Here is a 21,686-nt window from a genome sequence, read left to right on the forward strand (position 1 = left end):
GGCAAAAATCCCATTTTGGATTCTGTTAAGTGCTGGGCGACAGTGTTCTTCGCGTTCGCGAGAGCACTGTCGTGTTCGCGAAGTGTATGGGCTGCCAAGACTTCGCGTTCGTGAAGCAGTGCTCGCGTTCGCGTAGGCTACCCTTCCCTGGTCTTCGGATTCGCGAGACATTGCTCGCGTTTGCGATGAATAAAAGGCCGACTCCCCTCCCCCTCCCCCCCCCAGTGCCTAACGCTACGCGTTCACGATGGGCTTGTCGCGTTCGCGAAGGATAACGCCCCCATCGCTTCGCATTCGCGAAGAAGAAATCCTTAGCTGCCCAGTTTACTCTTCGCGTTCGCGAGAGTACCTTCGCGAACGCGAAGAAGGACATGCCAGAACACATATTCTGCAGAAAAACCAGATTTCCAAAGTCCAAAACATCCCGTGGCCTATCCGAAACTCACCCGAGCCCTCGGGTCTCCAAACCAAACATTCACACAAGTCTAAAAATATCATACGAACTTGCTCGAGCGATCAAATCACCAAAATAACACCTAGAACTCTAAATTTAGCACTAATTCAAATGAAATTCTCAAGAACACTTTAAAACTTCTAATTTCTCAACTGGACGTCTGAATCACATCAAATCAACTCCATTTCTCACCAAATTTTATAGATATGTCTTAAATATCATAATGAACCTGTACTGGGCTCCGGAACAAAAAATACGGACCTGATACTAACAATGCCAAATATCAATCAATTCTTAAAAATAAATAATTTCCAAACTTTTAATGTTCATCAAAAATTCATAACTCACGGTAGGGACCTCCAAATTCAATTTCGGGCATACGCCCAGATCCCATAATTCAATATGGACCTACTGGGACCGTCAAAGTACGGATCCGGGCCCGTTTACCAAAAATTTGACCGAAGTCAACTAAAATCAACTTTTAAGGAAAAAATTCTTATTTTCATTAGTTTTCAACATAAAAGCTTTCCGGAAACCTTCCGGGACTGCGCACGCAAATCGAGGAGAATAAAAATGAGATTTTTAAGGCTTAAGAGCGCAAATTCGAGTTCTAAAACATAAGATGACCTTTTGGGTCATCACATTCTCCACCTCTAAAACAACTATTCGTCCTCGAATGGACATAGAAAAATACCTAGGATGGTGAAAAGGTGGGGATATTTACTTCGCATATCGGACTCGGACTCCCAAGTAGCTGCCTCAATAGGCTGACCTCTCCACTGCACTCGAACTGAAGGGTAACTCTTTGACCTCAACTGACGAACCTACCAGTCTAGAATGGCCACCGGCTCCTCCTCGTAAGTCAAATCCTTGTCTAACTGGACAGAGCTGAAATCTAACACGTGGGACGGGTCACCATGATATTTTCGGAGCATAGACACATGGAATACCGGATGAACTGAGGATAACCCTGGAGGCAACGCAAGTCTATTAGCTACCTCCCCCACTCTCTCGAGGATCTCAAATGGCCCGATATACCTAGGGCTCAACTTGCCCTTCTTCCCGAATCTCATAACACCCATCATGGGAGATACCCGAAGCAATATTCTTTCTCCAACCATGAATGCAATATCATGAACTCTACGGTCAGCATAACTCTTTTGCCTGGATTGAGCTGTGCGAAGTCGATCCTGTATAATCTTGACCTTGTCCAAGGCCTCCTGAATTAAATTTGTACCCAATAACCGAGCCTCCCCCGGCTCAAACCATCCAACTGGCAACCTATACCATGTACCATATAATGCCTCATAGGGAGCCATCTGAATGCTCTATTGGTAGCTGTTATTATAGGCAAACTCCGCTAACGGCAAAAACTGATCCCAAGAACCTCCAAAGTCAATAACACAGGCACAGAGCATATCCTCCAAGATCTGAATAGTACACTCGGACTGCCCGACCCTCTGAGGATGAAATGTTATGCTCAACTCAACCCGCGTACCCAACTCACGCTGAACTGCCCTCCAAAAGTGCAAGGTAAATTGCGTACCTCAATTAGAAATGATAGACACGGGCACACCGTGAAGACGGACGATCTCACGAATATAAATCTCTGCCAACCGCTCCGAGGAATAGGTAACTGCCACAGGAATGAAATGCGCTGACTTAGTCAGCCTGTCCACAATGACCCAAATTGCATCGAACTTCCTCTGAGTCCGTGGGAGTCCAACAACAAAGTCCATAGTGATACGGTCCCACTTCCACTCAGGAATATCTAACCTCTGAAGTAAACCACCAGGTCTCTGATGCTCACACTTTACCTAATGGCAATTTAGGCACTGAGCTACATAGGCAACTATGTCCTTCTTCATTCGCCTCTAGCGATAATGCTGCCTCAAGTCCTGGTACATCTTGGCGGCGCCCGGATGAATAGAATACCGGGAATTGTGGGACTCCTCAAGGATCAACTCACGAAGTCCATCCACATTAGGCACACAAATACGACCCTGCATCCTCAAAACTCTGTCATCTCCAACAGTAACCTGCTTGGCACCACCGTGCCGCACTGTGTCTCTAAGGACAAGTAAATGAGGATCGTCATCCTGCCGATCTCTGATACGCTCAAATAAAGAAGACAGAGCAACTGTACAAGCTAGAACACAGCTGGGCTAAGAAATATCTAACCTCACGAACTGGTTGGCCAAGGCCTAAACATCCAATGCAAGCGGTCTCTCACCAACTGGAATATATGCAAGGCTACCCATACTGACTGACTTTCTACTCAAAGCATTGGCCACCACATTGGCCTTCCCGGGATGATACAATATGGTGATATCATAGTCTTTCAATAGCTCCAGTCACCTCCTCTGCCTCAAATTGAGTTCCTTCTACTTGAAAAAACACTACAAGCTCCGATGATCAGCAAATACCTCACATGGCACGCCGTAAAGATAGTGCCTCCAAATCTTTAGCGCGTGAACAATGGCTGCCAGCTCTAGATCATGAACATGGTAATTCTTATCGTGAACCTTTATCTGTCGTGAAGCATATGCAATAACCTTGCCACCCTGCATCAATACCGCACCCAGACCAATATGAGATGCGTCACAATATACTGTATAAGATCCTAAACTGTGGGTAACACCAATATTGGTGCCGTAGTCAAAGCTGTCTTGAGATTATGAAAGTTCGCTTCACACTCGTCTGACCACCTGAATGGAGCACCCTTCTGGGTTAATCTGGTCAACGGGGCTGCCATGGATGAAAACCCCTCCACAAATCGACGGTAATAGCCCGCCAAACCCAGGAAACTACGGAACTCTGTAGCTGATGTGGGTCTAGGCCAAGTTTGGACTTCCTTAATCTTCTTAGGATCCACCTGAATACCCTCTGCTGATATAACGTGACCCAAGAAAGCAACTGAACTCAACCAAAACTCGCATTTTGAGAACTTAGCATATAACTGGCTGTCTTTCAGAGTCTGAAGAACGATCTGAAGATATTGCTCATGCTTCTCTCGACTGTGGAGTAGATCAAGATATCATCAATAAACACAACCACAAAGGAATCCAAGTAGGGTTTGAACACCTAGTTCATCAAATCCATGAATGCTGCTGGGGAATTTGTCAGCCCAAATGACATCACTAGAAACTCATAATGCCCAAACCGAGTCTGAAAAGTTATCTTAGGAACATCGGATGCCCTAATCCTCATATGATGTTAGCCAGATCTCAAATCAATCTTTGAAAACACCTTGGCACCCTGAAGCTGATCAAATAAATCACCAATCCTCGGCAATGGATATTTATTCTTGATGGTGACTTTGTTCAAATGCCGATAATATATACACATCCTCATCGATCCATCTTTCTTCTTCACAAACAACACAGGTGCACCCCAGGGAGAGACACTAGGTCTAATGAAGCCCTTATCAAGCAAATCTTGCAACTTCTCCTTCAATTCTTTCAACTCTGGTGGGGCCATGCGATATGGCGTAATGGGAATAGGCTGAGTGCCCGAAGCCAAATCAATGCAGAAATCAATATCCCTGTCGGGTGGCATCCCCGGCAGGTCTGCAGGAAATACTTCTGGAAACTCACAAACAACTTACACTGAATCCATGGAAGGAACCTCCGCACTAGAATCGCGAATATAAGCCAAATAAGCTAGACACCCCTTCTCGACCATATGTCGAGCCTTCACACAAGAGATAACCCTGCTGGCAGAATGGCCAAGATTCCCTCTCCACTCTAATCGAGGCAACCCATGCAAGGTTGAGGTCACCATCTTGGCATGACAATCTAATATAGCATGATAAGTGAACAACCAATCCATACCCAGTATGACATCAAAATCAACCATGTCGAGAAGTAGAAGATCTACACGAGTCTCAAGACTCCCAATGGTGACCACACACGAACGATAAACATGATCTACAATAATAGCATCTCCCACTGGTGTGGACACATACACAGGAGCACTCAAAGAATCACGGGGCACAACCAAATAGGGAGCAAAATAGGATGACACATAGGAGTAAGTAGATCCCGGATCAAATTAAACTGAAGTATCTCTACTACAAACTGAAACAGTACCTGTGATAACAACGTCAGATGACTCAGCCTCAGTCCTGGCTGGGAAAGCATAACACCGGGGCTGGGCCCCACCACCCTGAACTACATCCCTGGGATGACCTCTAGCTGGCTAGTCTCCACCTCTAACGGCCTGACATCCACCTCTAACTGTCTGGCCCCTACCTCTGGCTGCCTGACCCCTGCCTCTGGCTGGCTGAGCATGTGGTGCAGCAACTGGTGCCGGAACCATGGCACGAGAACTCTAATTTTGTGAATTGCCTGTTGCCCGAGGGCAAAATCTGGCAAAGTGCCTCGGATCACCACAAGTATAATATAACCTCGACTACTGTGATTGATGACCCTGAAACTGACCCTGTCGACCTGAATAACCACCCTGATAACTCTGGAGTGGAGGTGCACTAATAGGAACTAGTGGTGCACTGTAGGCTAGCTGATCAAAATAATGCATCTGAGGGCCACGACCACCTGAGGCATCGTGGGATTCCTGGAGCGCTGAATGAAACGTCCTGGGAGGATGGCCTCTACCAAAAGAACTCCTGCCTCTAGATGAGGTACTGCTGAACTCACCGGAATGACGAGGCCTCTTGTCAGACCCCTGACCTCCCTGAGTAAGGACCATCTCGACTCGTCTGGCGACATTAGCAGCCGCCTGGAAAAAAATCTCACTCCTAGTCTTCTTAGCCATCTGCAATCTGATAGGCTGAGCAAGTCCAATAATAAACCTCCTCACTCTCTCTCTCTCTCTCTCTCTCTCTCTCGGTGGGAAGTAGAAGTATGTCATGATGGGCCAAATCCATAAAACGGGTCTCATACTGAGTAACAGTCATACTTCCCTACTAGAGACGCTCAAACTGACGGCGACGCTCCTCTCTCAATGTGATAGGCAGAAATTTCTCCATGAAGAGCTGAGAGAACTGGTCCCACGTAAGAGCAGGCGACCTAGCTGGTCTGGTCAACAAGTAATCTCTCCACCGTTTCTTGGCGGAACCAATCATCTGAAATACAGTAAAATCGACCCCATTGGTCTCTACTATACCCATGTTCCATAGAACCTCGTGACAGCTATCAAGATACTCCTGGAGGGCCTCTGAAAGAGCACCACTGAAGTGAACAGGAAAGAGCTTGGTAAACCTGTCCAATCTCCATAATGCCTCAGAAGACATAGTTGTGCCATCTCCGACCTGTGCCGCAATAACCGGCTGAACTAATCCAATTAGCTAAGTTGCTGGAGCCTGATACTGAGGAACTATCTGCTCCGGAGCGGGAGTGGTAGGAGTCTGGGCTCCTCCTCCAGACTGAGAAACTGCTGGTGCCATGGGAAATGCGTCAGTCTGGGCCACACTCTCCATAAGGCCCACCAAACGGACCAAAGCGTCCTAAAGTACTAGGGTAGCAATGAACCCCTCCGGAACCCGAGCTGGTCCGACAGGAACAGTCTGGGCTGGAACCTCCTCGTCAATCTCTATCTGAGGCTCCACTGTTGGGGCTGCTGCTCGGGCCCTAGGCTAAGCCCTGCCCCTGCCTCGGCCTCTGGCACGGCCTCGGCCTCGACCTCTGCCTCGCGTAGGAGCTGTCACTGGAGGCTCTGGCTGCTGCTCAGCTGAGGAAGCGGTACGTGTTCTCGCCATCTGCGAGAGAATAAGAGTAGAAGAGTTCAATCAGTATTGAGAAAGCAAAATCGCACGACAGAGAAGAATAAAAGTGAAACTTGTTCCTAAACTTCATAGCCTTTGGAAGATAAGCACAGACGTCTCTGTACCGATCCTCCAGACTCTACTAAGCTTGCTCGTGAATCATGAGACCTAGACAACCTAATGCTCTGATACCAACTGTCACGACTCGAAATTTCCTACCGACGGGACCATGATGGCGCCTAACATTTTACTTGCCAGGCAAGCCAACATTAGAGAATCATTAAACCAATTCCTTATTTCCATTCAGTAAATAACAATAATTAACTAAAATGAAATATAATAAGTGCGCAATATCAAAAATTGTATTAATTACTACCACCCGGATCTGGAGTCACAATTCACGAGCATTCTAGAATTTTTACTACAAGTAATAGTCTGAAAGAAATATAACTATCTGAATGAAAGAAAATAGTAGGACATAAAAAGATAGATGGGGACTTCAAGGTCTGTGAACGCCGACAGATATAACTTGAGTCTCCGGACAGCGGACCAATAGCAAATCTCGATCAACCTGAGCCGGTATCAAAATCTGCACAGAAAGTACAGAGTGCAGCATCAGTACAACCGACCCCATGTACTGGTAAGTGTCGATCCTAACCTCGACGAAGTAGTGACGAGGCTAAGGCAAGGCATCTACAAATCAACCTGTACAATTTAACAGTGTATACGCAAATAACAGGAATGAAGAACTAAACAGGAAATGTCGGGAGGGGAAACATACTGAGGGGAATACAAGATAAAGAACTACAACAGAATGATCACCGGAGCAGTAAATATACCATGAATCAACAGGAATAGTGAATACAATAAGAAAAAATGTATGACATCACCCTTCATGCTTTTACTCTCAATCTCACCATAAAATTAATAGAAACGGCATGGCATCACCCTTCGTGCTTTTACTCTCATATCATGGCACAGCATCACCCTTCGTGCATTAACACTCACAATATGGCATGACATCACCCTTCGTGCATTAACATTCACAATATGTCACGGCATCACCCTTCGTGAATTAACACTCACAATATGGCACGACATCACCCTTCGTGCATTAACACTCTCCCTTACCATAATGCAATGCATAAATAATAACAGGGAGATAGAATAACAAGTACAAACCTTACTTCAACATTTGGTTCCATAATATCAATCTCAACTTTGAAATAAAAACTCAGTTATCACCAGAAAATTCCGTTAACATGATAAGAACAATAATTTGGACAACACTAGTATAACATGTAGCAATTTGGCATAGGAATGAGACAATATCAGAAAAACAGAGAAAACATGAAAAAATAGGTAAATTGGCGGCGCATAGGTACTCGTTACCTCACATATACGCCTCTCACATGAATTTCACTTAGCAAATAATCTAAGCTTCCTAATTCCCTCAAGTCAGGGTTAGACACAACACTTACCACGCTCTGAAGGCCACTTAATTCTCAATCACAGCTTTTTCTTTGGAATTCACCTCCAAACCACTCGTATCTATTCAAAAATGACACAATAATATCAAATATTGCTAAAGGAATCAATTATATTGCATAAATTAAATTTTCCAATTTTTCCTCCAAAAAGTCAAAAAATCGACCCCGAGCCCGCATGGTCAAAACCCGAGGTTCGGACCAAAATATTTTTATCCATTCACCCCCGAGCCCGAATATGTAGTTAGTTTTGGAATCCGACCTCAAATTGAGGTCTAAATCCCCAAATTCCCGAAATTCCTATTTTCTACGCTAACCCCTAATTCTACCATGAAAATTCTAGATTTTAGGTTAAAAATTCAAGAAATGTAATGGGTAATTGAAAGAAAATATTTTAGAATCACTTACCAATAATTTGGGGAAGGAATAACTCTTGAAAAATCGCCCCTCACCGTTTGGTTTTTGAGAAAAATGAGTATTTTGGCAAAAATCCCGTTTGGATTCTGTCAAGTGCTGGGCTACAGCGTTCATCGCGTTCGCGAGAGCAATGTCGCGTTCGCGAAGTGTATGGGCTGCCAAGCCTTCGCATTCGCGAAGCAGTGCTTGCGTTCGCATAGGCTACCCTTCCCTGGTCTTCGCGTTCGTGAGACATTGCTCGCATTCGCGATGAAGAAAAGGCTGACCCCCCCCCCCCAAGTGCCTAACGCTACGCGATGGGCTTGTCGCGTTCGCGAAGGGTAACGCCCCCATCGCTTCGTGTTCGCGAAGAAGAAATCTTCAGCTGCCCAGTTTACTCTTCGCGTTCGCGAGAGTACCTTCGCGAACGCGAAGAAGGACACCGGAACACAGATTCTGCAAAAAAAACCAGCTTTTCAAAATCCAAAACATCCCGTGGCCTATCCGAAACTCACCCGAGCCCTCGGGGCTCCAAACCAAACATGCACACAAGTCTAAAAATATCATACGAACTTGCTCGCACGATCAAATCGCTAAAATAACACCTAGAACTCTAGATTTAGCACTAATTCAAATGAAATTCTCAAGAACACTTTAAAACTTTAATTTCTCAACTGGACGTCTGAATCATGTCAAAACAACTCCATTTCTCACCAAATTTCACAGACATATCTTAAATATCATAATGAACCTGTACCGGGTTCCGAAACCAAAAATACGGACCCGATACTAACAATGCCAAATATCAATCAATTCTTAAAAATAAATAATTTCTAAACTTTTAATTTTCATCAAAAATTCATAACTCAAGATAGGGACCTCAAAATTCGATTCTGGGCATACGCCTAGGTCCCATAATTCGATACGGACTTACTGGAACCGTCAAAGTACGGATCCGGGCCCGTTTATCAAAAATATTGACCGAAATCAACTAAAATTAACTTTTAAGGCAAAATTCTTATTTTCATTAGTTTTCAACATAAAAGCTTTCTGGAAACCTGCCCAGACTGTGCACGTAAATCGAGGATGGTAAAAATTAGATTTTTATGGCTTAAGAGCGCAGATTCGAGTTCTAAAATATAAGATGATATTTTGGGTCATCACAATTTATTAATGATTTATTATTTCTAATATTAGGAGGAGTATTTTCAAAACTAGAATAATAGCACAATTATGCTAAATAAAAAAGTTAAAAATTTTAAAAATATGAGCAACTATATGGAATCACAAAAAATAAAGGTTAAGAAATGAGAATATTATTTAAATATAAAAAAGTAATCTATCATTTTAACATAGTTAAGTTAGCATATAATCTCATCTAATAACAAAGTTCAACTTTAATGACATCACACACTATAAATCAAGTTTGTGGGTGACTTATTCTTTTTAAGATTACGAGGTATAAATTTTTTAGAAAAATTAGAATAATAATATAGCTAAGTGGAATAAAATAATTAAGAATGAAAAAAATATGAGAAATTATGTAAAAAAAACATGTGAAGTAAAGGTTGGGAAATGAGAAATAAGAAAGAAAAAATAATGTAAAAAAAAAAGAATTTTAAAAGTTAGAAAAAATAAAAAGAAAAAAAGAACAAAAATAAAAAGTAAATTAAAAAGAAAAGAAAAGAAATTCAAAAAATAACCTGATAATTACACCATATAATTACCCATAATTTTCGACCCCCTTGAGAATTGCATAGTGTAATTATGCACCCTCAATTACACTCAATTAGATGCGGACCAAGTAATTACTTGGTGTCATACAAATATGTCAAAATTGTGTAATTACACACACCAAATCTAGTTATAGGGTGACTTTCCGGACATGCTCTAAGGAAATATCAAAGGACTTGATCATAACTCTGCATTTTTGCAAAGGAAAGTGGATTGAGATCTGGACCCAAAAAAAAACAAGATTGTGTCGCTTCTTTTCTTTAGAGGTGCAATATCCTAAAATTTCGGGTCTGTTCCTATAAGGTATGTAAACAAGGGCATAAATTAGGTAGGAAATAAAGATGTTTAATCATGTACTTAAATGGATATAAATACAATTCAACATCATAGATCAATGAGTTGTAGATTGTCTAGCCAATTGTGTCATTCAGTTATCACCTATAATCCTATATAGGAAAAATCCATTGGTCGATTAAGATTGTCATCTTTTTGAAATTAAAAACTAATAAACCTCAATTTCAAGACCCAATAAATATATTTTCTATCGAGATATCTTTATATATATATATATATATAGAGAGAGAGAATATTACTTTTTCTTAGATAATTATTGAGATATTTACCGAAGAAATAGAAGCCCTCTTGAAACAAGCTATTCAAGAATAAATGAATTGTTTTATACTTCAAGAACAAGCATAAAAAATATTAATTAATTTTGTTTTAATTTATTAAAGAAGGAATCAATCGTCTTGGGTTCAAATATTCAAACTGTATTTCTTGCTATCGAAATCTAAAAAATTACATTCAAGCAGATTCCAAGAGAATGAAGTGAATCTTGGAATGCCTTGAGAAAGCAAGCAAATAACTAGCATGAGGAATGCTTACTACATTTGAAAGAAAGACAAAATCCAGATATATATATAATCATGAGAAATTAAGAATGTTGGGTTGGTATCAAAATATATATTATCATGAGAATGTTGGTTTTTTTTAATTTATAAGAATGTTGGGTTGGTACTGGAGAATGTGCTATAAAAGTTTTGTACCGTATTAGAACGTCCTTTGATTTTATGAATAGCAATAACCGAAGAGTCGGATAAATATAATTCACTACCTACTTCAAAGTTCAAAAGGCAATGGACACTCAACGATTTAAAATTAAATTAATTTTAAATATAAGATATATTACTCCTTTCGAAACAAATAAAAAAAGGTAAGAAATCACATAATAGAAGGAATACCTTTTTTCTCCGCGACAGATGCCTAAGCCATACCACTCATTTGCTGGTTTATGAATTATGCCTTACTTTCCTTTACTTCCATATTCAAAAAGAAGATAAAAAGTAAGACAAAAGAAAGCTAAAATAAGCAAGCTTTTGTACTGAAAAAATAAGCCTATCTTTAGTGACATCCAACTCTTATCTCCTTTTAAAGTTGCAAATATTGTATAATATTCGGGTATTAATTTTATGCCATTATTCAACCTAATCTCATTCAAGATTATATACTATTTATTTCTTGGTACAAGATTATATAAATATTTCTGCTTTGCTCGTAATCACATCATATAGAGAGGGGGACAGAGAGTGGTAACCTTCAATCATTCTTTTTTCCTTTGGAAGATATTTGAACTTCATGAAAATATGGCCAAATTGGTTAAAATCTTGGCTGGTTTGGTAATAGTGGCATTCGATGTCGTTGCTGGGATTCTTGGATATAAAGCAGAAGCATCTGAAAACCAGGTATATCAATCGATTAATTTAACAAAACCTTAACTTCAAATTAATTTGTTGAAATCCATTATTTAATCTTCTCTATTCATAATCGAGTCTAATTCATACAACTTCTAATGGTATCCGGTGAAGATTTTCGCTTCTTTTTTCAAAACTTGCCACTGGTTCTAAATTCCAAAGGTATGATATAATGGAAAATATCAGTGTAATAGACATTTTCCTAAAGATCAGGAAAAGGAAAGAGTGTCAGCATTTCAAACTCCTCCAGAAAGGTTTTCTTATGAGTTTAATAGCCTATTTGGCCCGACTTCTAAGATCCAGAGAAGTATTTTTTTTTCTTAAAAGTGTACTTCTTGTAAGAAGTAGTTTGTGTTTATTTAATTAATTTAAAAATTATTTTTAAGCATTCATTAGTGTTTGACCAAATTTTTAAAAAGTGTTTTTACTATATTTTTCTCAAAATTGCTTTTCGAAAAAGTATTTTTGGTGAAAAACTATTTTTTTTTTGTTTCTCCCAAATTGGTTCTGTTTCTACTCAAAAATATTTTTGTTTCTTTTAAAAACTTGGTCAAACACTTAACATTGAAAAAAATTCTTTTTGAAAAAATGTTTTTTTCATTTGGAGAAGCTTGACCAACAGACTATAAATCTATAAATTGATGGTATAAAAATATTCATATAATCATATCATTTATAGGTAAATCTTGTAATAAGTACCAGTAGTAATCGATAATCTGATAAAAATGGAAGAGGTGTGTCGGAAAATTACACTTTGTCATTTTTTTAAATTATGTATATATACCATAAAGTATTTGATTGGTTGAATTGGAGCAGGAAAAGCAGCAGACGCAGTGGTTGTTCGAGTCATGTAACAAGCCAAGCCATGAGGCATTTGTTTTTGGGTTAGCTGCAGCAACTCTGCTTGGAATAGCTCATGTTCTTGCCAACCTTCTCGGAGGCTGCAGTGTTTGTACTACTGACGATATTAGGAAAGCCACCCCTATCAAGCAATTATCAATTGCTTGTCTCGTTTTTACATGGTATGGTATCAAAAGAAATAGTTGGAGACCCGTTGGGCAAGTCTATAAATTTTGTCTTTTGATTTTCAGGATCATATTTGCAGTAGGATTGGGAATGCTGGTGATAGGGACAAAAGCAAACCACAAGTCAAGAACTTCGTGTGGTTTTATACATCATAATTACCTATCCATTGGTGGAATTCTGTGTTTTGTTCATGCCCTCTTTTCTGTTGCATATTATGTCGCAGCTAGTCAAAATCTGGCCTAACTTATGAAGATAAGAGATTTTGAGCAGATGAAAGTTTTTGAGATGTTCTAGACCAATGGCATTTGCATATTATGTTGAACACCTAATTGTAACTGTGTTTTGCATCACACAAGGTTGACTAGTTTTGACTAAAATAAATTTAGGATAAAGGGTTAGTGTGGAACAGACAAGACAAGGAAGAGGCAGCACTGAGATCACAGAGCAAAGAGGAAGAGAAGTCTATAGAGCATAACTCCAAATGGAAGCAACATGTGTAAGAGCTCATTTCACATGAGATAATTTACCTATAAACCAGAACAACTGAAGAACGCTAATGTCTGAAATTTCGCCCCCCATTCCTGTTCCCACTTGTTGTGAATCACACTGGACAATATAGGTTCTAGAAATTATGATTTTGGCTCTAATTGCACATGTTTTTTTTAGAATGGTGTTACAAATTTCATTGCACACCCAACTCTTGACCTTGTTGTACAGTTTGTATCATGGAATTGGCAATAGTAAGGTGTTTTATTCTCAAAATAATGCGAGAATTTGCATTAAAACAGAGCAAGAGTTGAGTCTTCAAAGTGTTTCGCTTACCCGCTTCCCATTTAAAACAGTTCTCCATCATTTGTGATAATTGGAAATTGATTTTCATATATCATAGATGGACTTGGCTTCCCCACATGTAAAAGTAAAATGCTCCTTATTTAATGAAGTTATCTTTTTTGAGAAATTTACTTTGGACTTTGAGTAGCAGAGAAAGGCATATCTGTCTTGAAAGTTAACATCTGTTTAAAATAGTCAAACATCCAAAATCTATTTAAGAATTGTTGTTTAACTTTAAAATTATTCTACTCAAGATAACTGGTGAGAGGTTCGTTGTATCTTAAATTAAGTTGTATGCACTAACCGTAAAAAAAAAAAAAACATTATGCAATTAAGTAACTCAAGATAAATGTAGGTAAATGTTACATCCCAACCTTGGGGGTGTAGCCGGAACCCGGTGCCCGAGCGAATCACATCTGAAGTAATACTCTGAACATACAGAAGATTGAGCCAACAAGGCCGTGACATATCTAATCCATAGACAAAATGATAATAACCGTATAAGGCCCACAAAGCCACAGAATGACCAAAGAAGGCTATCTGATACTGACCAATAGAGAGGCCGGCAAGGCCAAACATGATAATAGGACATACAACCCAAGTCTATAAGTCTCTAAGATCATCATATAGGACAAGAAAGTCGGGACAGCCCCCCGCCCAATATACCCAAAATGCATATATACATGGATCTCATAGCATACCAACACACTACAGTAACTCCAAGAAGAATGGACTGCATCACACCACCGCTGATCTGGATATCCTACTGGAGAGGTTCGTCAACTTGTCTTCCGGGATCTGCGGGCATAAAATATAGCCCCGACAAAGAGACATAGTACGAAATAATATACTGATATACAAGGCAGATAAAAGCATAAATAAAGATATGAATGTAAGCAAGAGACAATAAGGATCAACCAAAAACACTGAATTGCCACTAACAAAAAGGAGATAGCTAAATAAAATCTAAAACCACCATAAAATTACCACCAAAGTACCTGTAACTTTCTGCAAAGGAAAAACATAAGCATCAATTATTGTCCCAACCACCAAATTTTAACGTTCCTAGTCCAATCTAAAAATAAATATATCTAACATAATCTAAAAGCTCCACGAAAATGACTTTAGTAAGTGCCCGAAACTTTTTGCACAAAAGAAGAAACATGTATAAGCCCTCAACTTCTACTTACCTCTCGTAACCTCAGCCACCAATTTACAACAACAACAATTCAGTATAATCTCACTAGTGGGATCTGAGGAGGGTAGTGTGTACGCAAACCTTACTCTTACCCTGGGGTAGAGAGGTTATTTTTGATATACTCTCGGCTCCCTTCCTCCAAGAACTCCTTATCTTGCTCTTGGGTGACTCGAACTCACAAACTCATGGTTGTGAGCGGAGAATGGAGCAACCCACCCTTGGAAGTGGGGTCTGGGTAGGATGCTCAGCCACCAATTTACAGTTCTCCCTAATGAAATCTAACCTCTTTATCTTCAAATCAGTTTCTTCCTCCTCCAGTTTGTTCAACTTTTCCTCCAAATCCCTCATCTTGTCACTACCAATCAAACTCATATTCTTCTTCATCACATTAAAAGTTGCAGCCAAATGCGGATATTCTTCATCTATTTTACCATTAGCCGCCACCTCTTCTACAACAATCGCTTTCTCAACTTCCTTTAGTTTGGCAAAGGTATTAATTATTAACTTGATTCCTCTCGTTGTTCACATTCTTAACAAGCTTATTAACACTCCCACTACTAACCTTGCCACCATATATTTTCTTTGAATATTCATAGATCCCATAGTTTCTTAGAAAGCTCAAATATTAAATAATCATGAGGATTAGTGAAAACAGGGTCCTGCCCTTTCTTCTCCAAATTAGCAAACAACTTCCTTTTCAACCTCCTAACCTTATCATTCATCCGAAACCTATCAACTTTGACTTGCAATTTTTCAGCGATAAAGTAGTAGAATGAGTACATGTCCACATAAGGCCGGCGTTTCTCATATTGGGAGGACTTGAACTCAATCAAACCTTTAAGTAGAGTTATCAGGTCTTCATCACCCACCAGGAAAAATCCCATGACGATTTGAGCTTCTTACTCTGCTCATTATCAGTTTGAGTCTCTTCTTGAGGTCTCTTTAATGGGGGTGTTGGTCCAAGTGAAAGGTTTGTTTGGAAGATTGACAAAGTAAGTTCAGGCATGAACCAGGTCCGTCCATCCCTTGTGTGTATAGACACGGGCAGAATCGAGCATGTGGGATACACGTGAAGGAGATAAACTTAACTTGATATAATTGATATCTCGATCGAAAATATTGCATAATTGATAAGTAAAAGGACTCCTTACTCAAAGAGAACACTATGCAAGATAAGGAAACTATATATATTGCAGGATGTTCTCATTCTACAGGTACACACAAAAGCAGAAGCTAACCGTGAATTTAGAGCAAAATAGCAAGATATTTTGCAAGCAATTCGTGTGTGATTCAAGTGTGCAAACCTGAAGCTACATAAACCAGATAGAAGAATCAGCTCCAAGTGTCTGTCATTTATTCTAGTTCAATTGTAGTAGGTGTTTTCATATTGTACCTTTCAGCTTTATCTAGAGGCAATTGTAATAGGTACTCAGAGTATTCAAGTTAGAGTTAATTTGAAGTTGTCGCAACAGTTAGAACTTGTTTGCTACAACGGGATTAAAGTTAGTCCTAGGTTTACAAAAGTATTTTGTAAATGCAGATTTGGCTCAGTGATTTAGTGGAGAGTTTGGAAAAATCCTACTGAAAGTAGGTCGTGGCTTTTTTTACCTTTTGAACCAGGTGTTTTTCACGTAAAATACTTGTGTTCTTTACTTTCCGCATTTACCATTTCAGCAATAGTAGGTTAAGGAACACTTAGAGAAACCAGGTCCTTCCATAATCAGTTTAAGCAAAAAATTGGACATCACACAAATCACCCCCTCTTGTGTGGTATTGAAGTTAAAACATTAGGGGGGCAGTGGGCAGCACTGGGATTTATGGGGATATGGGATTGGTCTAAGTTGGAATCAGAGACGGAAGAAGATAGACGCCAGCGTAAGTGGTCTGAATCTGAAGAACTGGAAGAGAGTAGAGGGCGAGGCTTAGGCTTTTGACTGTTAAGGGTACTGAGTTTTTTTTCCATTTGGGCTTGTCAGACTACCATCTTCTTCTTGTTTTGTCAAAATGGCATGGCATAGCCATTTTTACGGCTGGCTATCCAAAAATAGCCATCATCGCTAATGTAATCGATTTCTAGCCATTTTAACTTAAAATATATTAGTAAATAACATAATTGCCCCTGTCCTTTTTAACAGTCTGTTTTAGTTACTTTTCATTTTTAATCGCTCTTTCTCTTTATTTTTACATCATTGTACGGATTTCGCTTTCGTGAGAGCAGTTTCTTCGAATTTAGTATGGGTTTAGGTTTAATTTTCTTCAAATTTGTCTCGGTAAATGTTGTTTTTATAATAATATGTTTGAATTTTCATTGTTATTATTGTTTCGTTAGTTTTAAGTTTGATTTCCGTACTGTTAGTTTTAAATATTTGTGGTATTTTAACATTTACGATTTTTTTTATCTGTTTAATAGTTCGTCTTATTTCTGAAAATTTTGTCACTTTGTTATTAGTTTTATGTTGTAATGTTGTAATCGTTGCGTAATTTATTTTGATAAGTATATTATATGTTGTATGAGCTTTATTATATACTGGAGTTCTTCTATTTTGAAAATACTGCTTTTGACTGATAATTTTTAGCTTTTTTTTTGTTTTTTATTTTTTGCATGCTGTATTTGATTATGTTTTAATGATAAACAAAAAAAGTATTTGCTTATGGAGTTTTATTTTTGTAATAAATTTGGTTCAGTATATTTATACGGGAAATCTGTCTTCTGAAGGCTTGTTTTCCATTATTTATACTGGATGGTTTTTTATTATGTTTTTTATTTATGGAGTTTTGTAATAATATTTGTCCAGTATATTATACGGGACGTCTGTCATCTGAATGATTGTCCTTCAGTATGTTATACTGGATGATTATTATAATATATTTGAGTTTTGTTTGATTTCAGTATATTTTACGGGAAGTCTGTCTTCTGAAGGCTTGTTTCCTAGTATTTTATATTGGATGATTTTTGATTATGTTTTTTGTTTATGGAGTTTTGTAATAATTTTTTACCAGTATATTATACGGAAAGTCTGTCATTTGAATGTTTGTCTTCCAGTATGTTATACTAGATGATTATTATAATATACTTGAGTTTTGTTTGATTCTAATATATTATACGAAAATTCTGTCGTCTGTAAGCTTGTTGTCCAGTATGTTATACTGGATAAGTTCTGTTAAGACTAGAGTTTTGTTTTATTTGTGATTACTTTTTTTGAATGATTATTTGTATTTTTATTTTTTTATTGTATTATGCTCTTTGATTATGTTTCTTCTTTATACCCCAGTATTTGTTTCTAGAATTTCATTATTTCTAATTAAGTTTGTCCAGTATATTATACTGGAAGACTGTCATATGTAGGCTTTGTTGTCCAGTACTTTATACTGGATGAGTTCTGTTTATACTTTAGTTCTGTTTTATATACTGGATTTTGATTGTGTTTAGTAATCTAATTTGTAATATGCTTTGTTTTCATGATTTTATAGAAATGGAATCTTCAAGTAGTATATTGAAGGTACGTATTCCTGAAATGTTCAAGTTTTTATCTTAAAATTATATGAAATGTTGCTTATATGTGTTGTGTTTTAATTTTAGGAGAGAGATAGATTTTATGACTTTTAAGGAATGGTTTCCGGCTGATTGTTATTGAAAATGCAATCGAAATTTTAAACAAATTATATCATCCTTTTTGTCCGGATCTCAAATGGATGTGTTGAAGAATAGTATTTTTGGTAAGTTTTTAGAGTTGAATGAAGTGAGTCACTCTGGGAAGTTGACTCATTGTATGCTGCTGTCTCAACTTTTCTACAAGGATAGAAGCAAAATGGTTTTTAAAGTTTTTGGGCATGATGTAGCATTTACAGAAGAAGATTTCCACACTATTACCGGACATAAGATTGAGTCATCTGATTATAGTTTCGTGGACTCTAGAATGAACCATTTAAAGGAACGGTGTTTTTCTGAAGTGAAAAAGGGTTTGAAGATAAAGACCTTGTATAAATTTATGCAAAAGTGGTCTTGATTGCGTGGTGGTACAGGAGATGATGTATGTGTTGATGTCGAGGTTTGCGATGAAGATGCAGTAAAGCTTGCTAAGATTTATTTATTAGAAGCAGTTCTATTGGGTAAATTTGAAGGTAGAAATATAAGTGATCGTTGTATGAAAGTCATAGACGATGAAGATCTTTCCGTTTCTTTTCCATGGAGCAATTTCATTTTTGATGAGTTTATTTATAATTTGTCTCATCTTCTAACAACTGACTCAGTGAAAAAGAAACCAATTGGTAGGATCCCATCTTATACGTCACTTGGATTCCCATTTTTGTTCAACGTATGGATAATGGAAGTCTTTAATGATTTCCGTCAATTTTCAAAATATGAGGATCGGGGGCCAATTAGGATGTTGTCTTACTTAAGCATTGGATATCCAAAATATGACACTTTTGCATTATTTCTTTACATGAGTTTGTTCTGGTTTCTATCACAGATACTTTCAGTATAATCTACTGGATTTTCTGAGTTTTTCATATTAAATGAAGAAAAATGTAGTATTTTATACTGGTGTTTTGTTCTATACCATTTTATTCATAATTTTTTGTAGTAGTTTGAATGAAAGGTACTTCCAGTATAATACATTGGAATTTTATGAGTTTTACATATTAATTCAAAAAGCTCCAGCGTATTATACTTGTGTTTTGTTCAGGTTTTGAATCAAACACTGTAACACCATTTTATGTAGTATTTTTTATTTTTTAATACTTTGAATTAAAGATACCTCCAGTACTATATGCTGGAGACTTTATAGTTTTGACATAGGTAATCAAAAAAGTCCAGCATTTTATTCAAGATCTTATGGGAACCTTAAAAACTTAGATGTGTTATTCTTATTTGAATCACAGATACTTCCAGTATAATCAGCTGGGTTTCTGAGTTTTAGATATTAATTAACAAATGTCCAGCATATTATACTGATGTTTTGTTCTGCACCATTTTATATTATTTTTTGCGGTTTTGAATTAAAGATATCTCCAATACTATAGCATATGTTATTTTTTAAAGAACAACATAAATTACTTGAAATTAAATTACATTTATATATTATTCAATTAAGAACAAAATAAAAGTTTCTTACATAAAATTTATAATAATATCAGAACAATGCAGATTAACGTATTGAGAAAATTCTAGATTATCACAGATGAAAGCATTGAGATGAAACTAGAAAATTAGAAGAATCAGAAAAATAATTGAAAGCTTACTTCAATCTGTAGATTACGCCGCAAGATTCTACTGAAAACAGAGTGTGAGGTCGTGTTGCGCAAATTTATAAATAGAGTAGGGGTAATTTAGTCAATAACACATTTTCGTACTAATTTAATGGCTAAATAAGGTTGACTTTTGTTTATGTGGCTAAATTTGATTGACCATAAATATCGCTAGTTGTGAATTTTCCGCTCTTGTTTTTCATCCTTTCTCGAGAGAATGTATTGCTGGGCTTTCCTTGCTTTAGTAATTCGAACTGTTTCTTTTCCTTCGCCGGCTTCGCTTCATGCATTTGACTTTTGCCTCTTTCCTTTAGAGAAAATTTCTGACATTCTTTAATTAAATATAATTAACTTTAAAAATTTATAAATTGAAGTAAAAATATATATATAACCATAATTAAGTTTGTGTTGATTTGGTGTAAAATTTGATGCCAGTAATTTACCGTATTTAATATCTCCATTTATAACATCTTTTCTAGTCTTATATAAAATTATTTTGCAATTGTAGACATCAAAATTATATGAGAAATATATATGTTTAGCTGCTCCTAAAAATAATATGCGATTATATATATATGCAATTAGTTTCGGTCAACTAGTCATTTCGTATTTTGCCCAAATTATATTGGTGAACAATTACATACAAAATTTGAGCTTCAAGACGCATCGACTAAAATTAATATTTTGAGTCAATAAAGTTGAATTAGTTATTTAAGTTAAAATTAGTGAAATCCAATCTCGTTTTGGGTTTCACCATTATTATTACCCATGTTCCTGAACTCCAAATGTCCAAAGGATTTTTTCGAGGCTTATTCATCCGAAAAACCTTAGCTTACACTCATGGCAAGGGATCACATATCTCCTTTTGAAGACACCTTTATTAGTGGAAGAATAGAGCAAAGATATTTGCATAATCTAGAGATACACAACTGCAATTACTGCTTTTAAGTAGGCAATTGGGCAGGTGTTTGAACTAATTTCACTACATTTTACATTTCAAAATATTTACTTTATACCATTTCCATATAACTTACTAAAGTTACCTAAAACTTTGGCATGGAATATGGATCGAAGTAGGTCAAGTATTTTAAAACTGACAAATAAGCAAAATGAAATCTGTAGGCTAAAAAGGGAAAATGAAAATAGTTCTTTAGGTGGTTTGGCAAGACATGGGGTTATACATCAGGAGAGTAATTTGCTAACCTTATAAGCTAGTTAAAATAGTTTATAAATACCTTTTAGTTTATTTATTTATTTGGTAAGCACTTCATAAGCCAAAATCAACCAAATTTTTTTGGTTTGATCAAGTATTTTACTATTTTATCCTTAATATTTTTTCTATTCCGCAATATATCTTTCCCAGAACAAAACCTAGTTTACTCTTCACCCCATATCCATCATTTCTCCTTAATTTTCTCTTCAAAAGACTTTCCGATTTTATTTTTTTTTGGTAATAATTTTAATGATATTTTAGTCATTTTAACAAAAAAATAACTTATGAACATGTCTTTATCAAACATATTTTTAACACTTAAAAGCTTATCAACTATGTACCATAAGCTAACTCAAAAAGGTTTGAAGTCTCGCTACAAGAAAAAAGGTCTTCAACGGCAATTAATGAGTATGTAAATGTCACATAATTGTATTCTTCACTGTTGATGAATTTGGGTATGTAAAGACAAGGTGGGTTGCTCTGATCGTAAGCACCCTCCATTTCCAACCAAGAGGTTGTGAGTTCGAGTCACCCCAAGAGCAAGATGGGGAGTTCTTGGAGGGAAGGATGCTGATTTTCTATTGGAAACAATCTCTCTACCCCAGGGTAGTAGTAAGGTCT

The 21,686-nt window shown here is 37.4% G+C and overlaps 3 protein-coding genes across 3 annotated transcripts; 2 read left to right on the forward strand and 1 right to left on the reverse strand.

Moving 5' to 3' along the window:
• The first annotated feature begins 11,277 nt into the window (after positions 1–11,277).
• On the forward strand, positions 11,278–13,060 carry LOC107765827 (protein VASCULATURE COMPLEXITY AND CONNECTIVITY). The gene is made up of 3 exons (XM_016584524.2): positions 11,278–11,538; positions 12,364–12,569; positions 12,639–13,060. Exons 1-3 carry the CDS (start codon positions 11,440–11,442, stop codon positions 12,814–12,816), a joined length of 483 nt encoding a protein of 160 aa, XP_016440010.1. The 5' UTR covers positions 11,278–11,439; the 3' UTR covers positions 12,817–13,060.
• Positions 13,061–14,785: 1,725 nt separating this feature from the next.
• Positions 14,786–15,486, reverse strand: LOC142168058 (STOREKEEPER protein-like). The gene is made up of 2 exons (XM_075228714.1): positions 15,256–15,486; positions 14,786–15,076 (listed from the first exon to the last, which is right to left on the reverse strand). The coding sequence occupies exons 1-2, from the start codon at positions 15,484–15,486 to the stop codon at positions 14,786–14,788; spliced, it is 522 nt and encodes a 173-aa protein (XP_075084815.1).
• Positions 15,487–18,291: 2,805 nt separating this feature from the next.
• On the forward strand, positions 18,292–19,089 carry LOC107765828 (uncharacterized). The gene is made up of 2 exons (XM_075228715.1): positions 18,292–18,562; positions 18,626–19,089. Exons 1-2 carry the CDS (start codon positions 18,292–18,294, stop codon positions 19,087–19,089), a joined length of 735 nt encoding a protein of 244 aa, XP_075084816.1.
• Positions 19,090–21,686: the final 2,597 nt, after the last annotated feature.

Source organism: Nicotiana tabacum, chromosome 13 (assembly GCF_000715075.1).
Source record: "Nicotiana tabacum cultivar K326 chromosome 13, ASM71507v2, whole genome shotgun sequence".
In the NCBI taxonomy this organism is placed as follows: Eukaryota; Viridiplantae; Streptophyta; class Magnoliopsida; order Solanales; family Solanaceae; genus Nicotiana; species Nicotiana tabacum.

What these genes read in the sequence shown, in the direction of transcription:
- LOC107765827 (XM_016584524.2), top strand. Translation starts at nt 11,440, where the DNA reads ATGGCCAAATTGGTTAAAATCTTGGCTGGTTTGGTAATAGTGGCATTC. An exon ending in CAGAAGCATCTGAAAACCAG is followed by an intron (nt 11,539 to 12,363) that starts GTATATCAATCG and finishes GAATTGGAGCAG; the next exon opens with GAAAAGCAGCAGACGCAGTG. An exon ending in GCTTGTCTCGTTTTTACATG is followed by an intron (nt 12,570 to 12,638) that starts GTATGGTATCAA and finishes TTTGATTTTCAG; the next exon opens with GATCATATTTGCAGTAGGAT.
- LOC142168058 (XM_075228714.1), bottom strand. Translation starts at nt 15,486, where the DNA reads ATGGGATTTTTCCTGGTGGGTGATGAAGACCTGATAACTCTACTTAAA. An exon ending in AGAAGAAAGGGCAGGACCCT is followed by an intron (nt 15,077 to 15,255) that starts GTTTTCACTAAT and finishes GCCAAACTAAAG; the next exon opens with GAAGTTGAGAAAGCGATTGT.
- LOC107765828 (XM_075228715.1), top strand. Translation starts at nt 18,292, where the DNA reads ATGGATGTGTTGAAGAATAGTATTTTTGGTAAGTTTTTAGAGTTGAAT. An exon ending in TTTTTCTGAAGTGAAAAAGG is followed by an intron (nt 18,563 to 18,625) that starts GTTTGAAGATAA and finishes GTGGTGGTACAG; the next exon opens with GAGATGATGTATGTGTTGAT.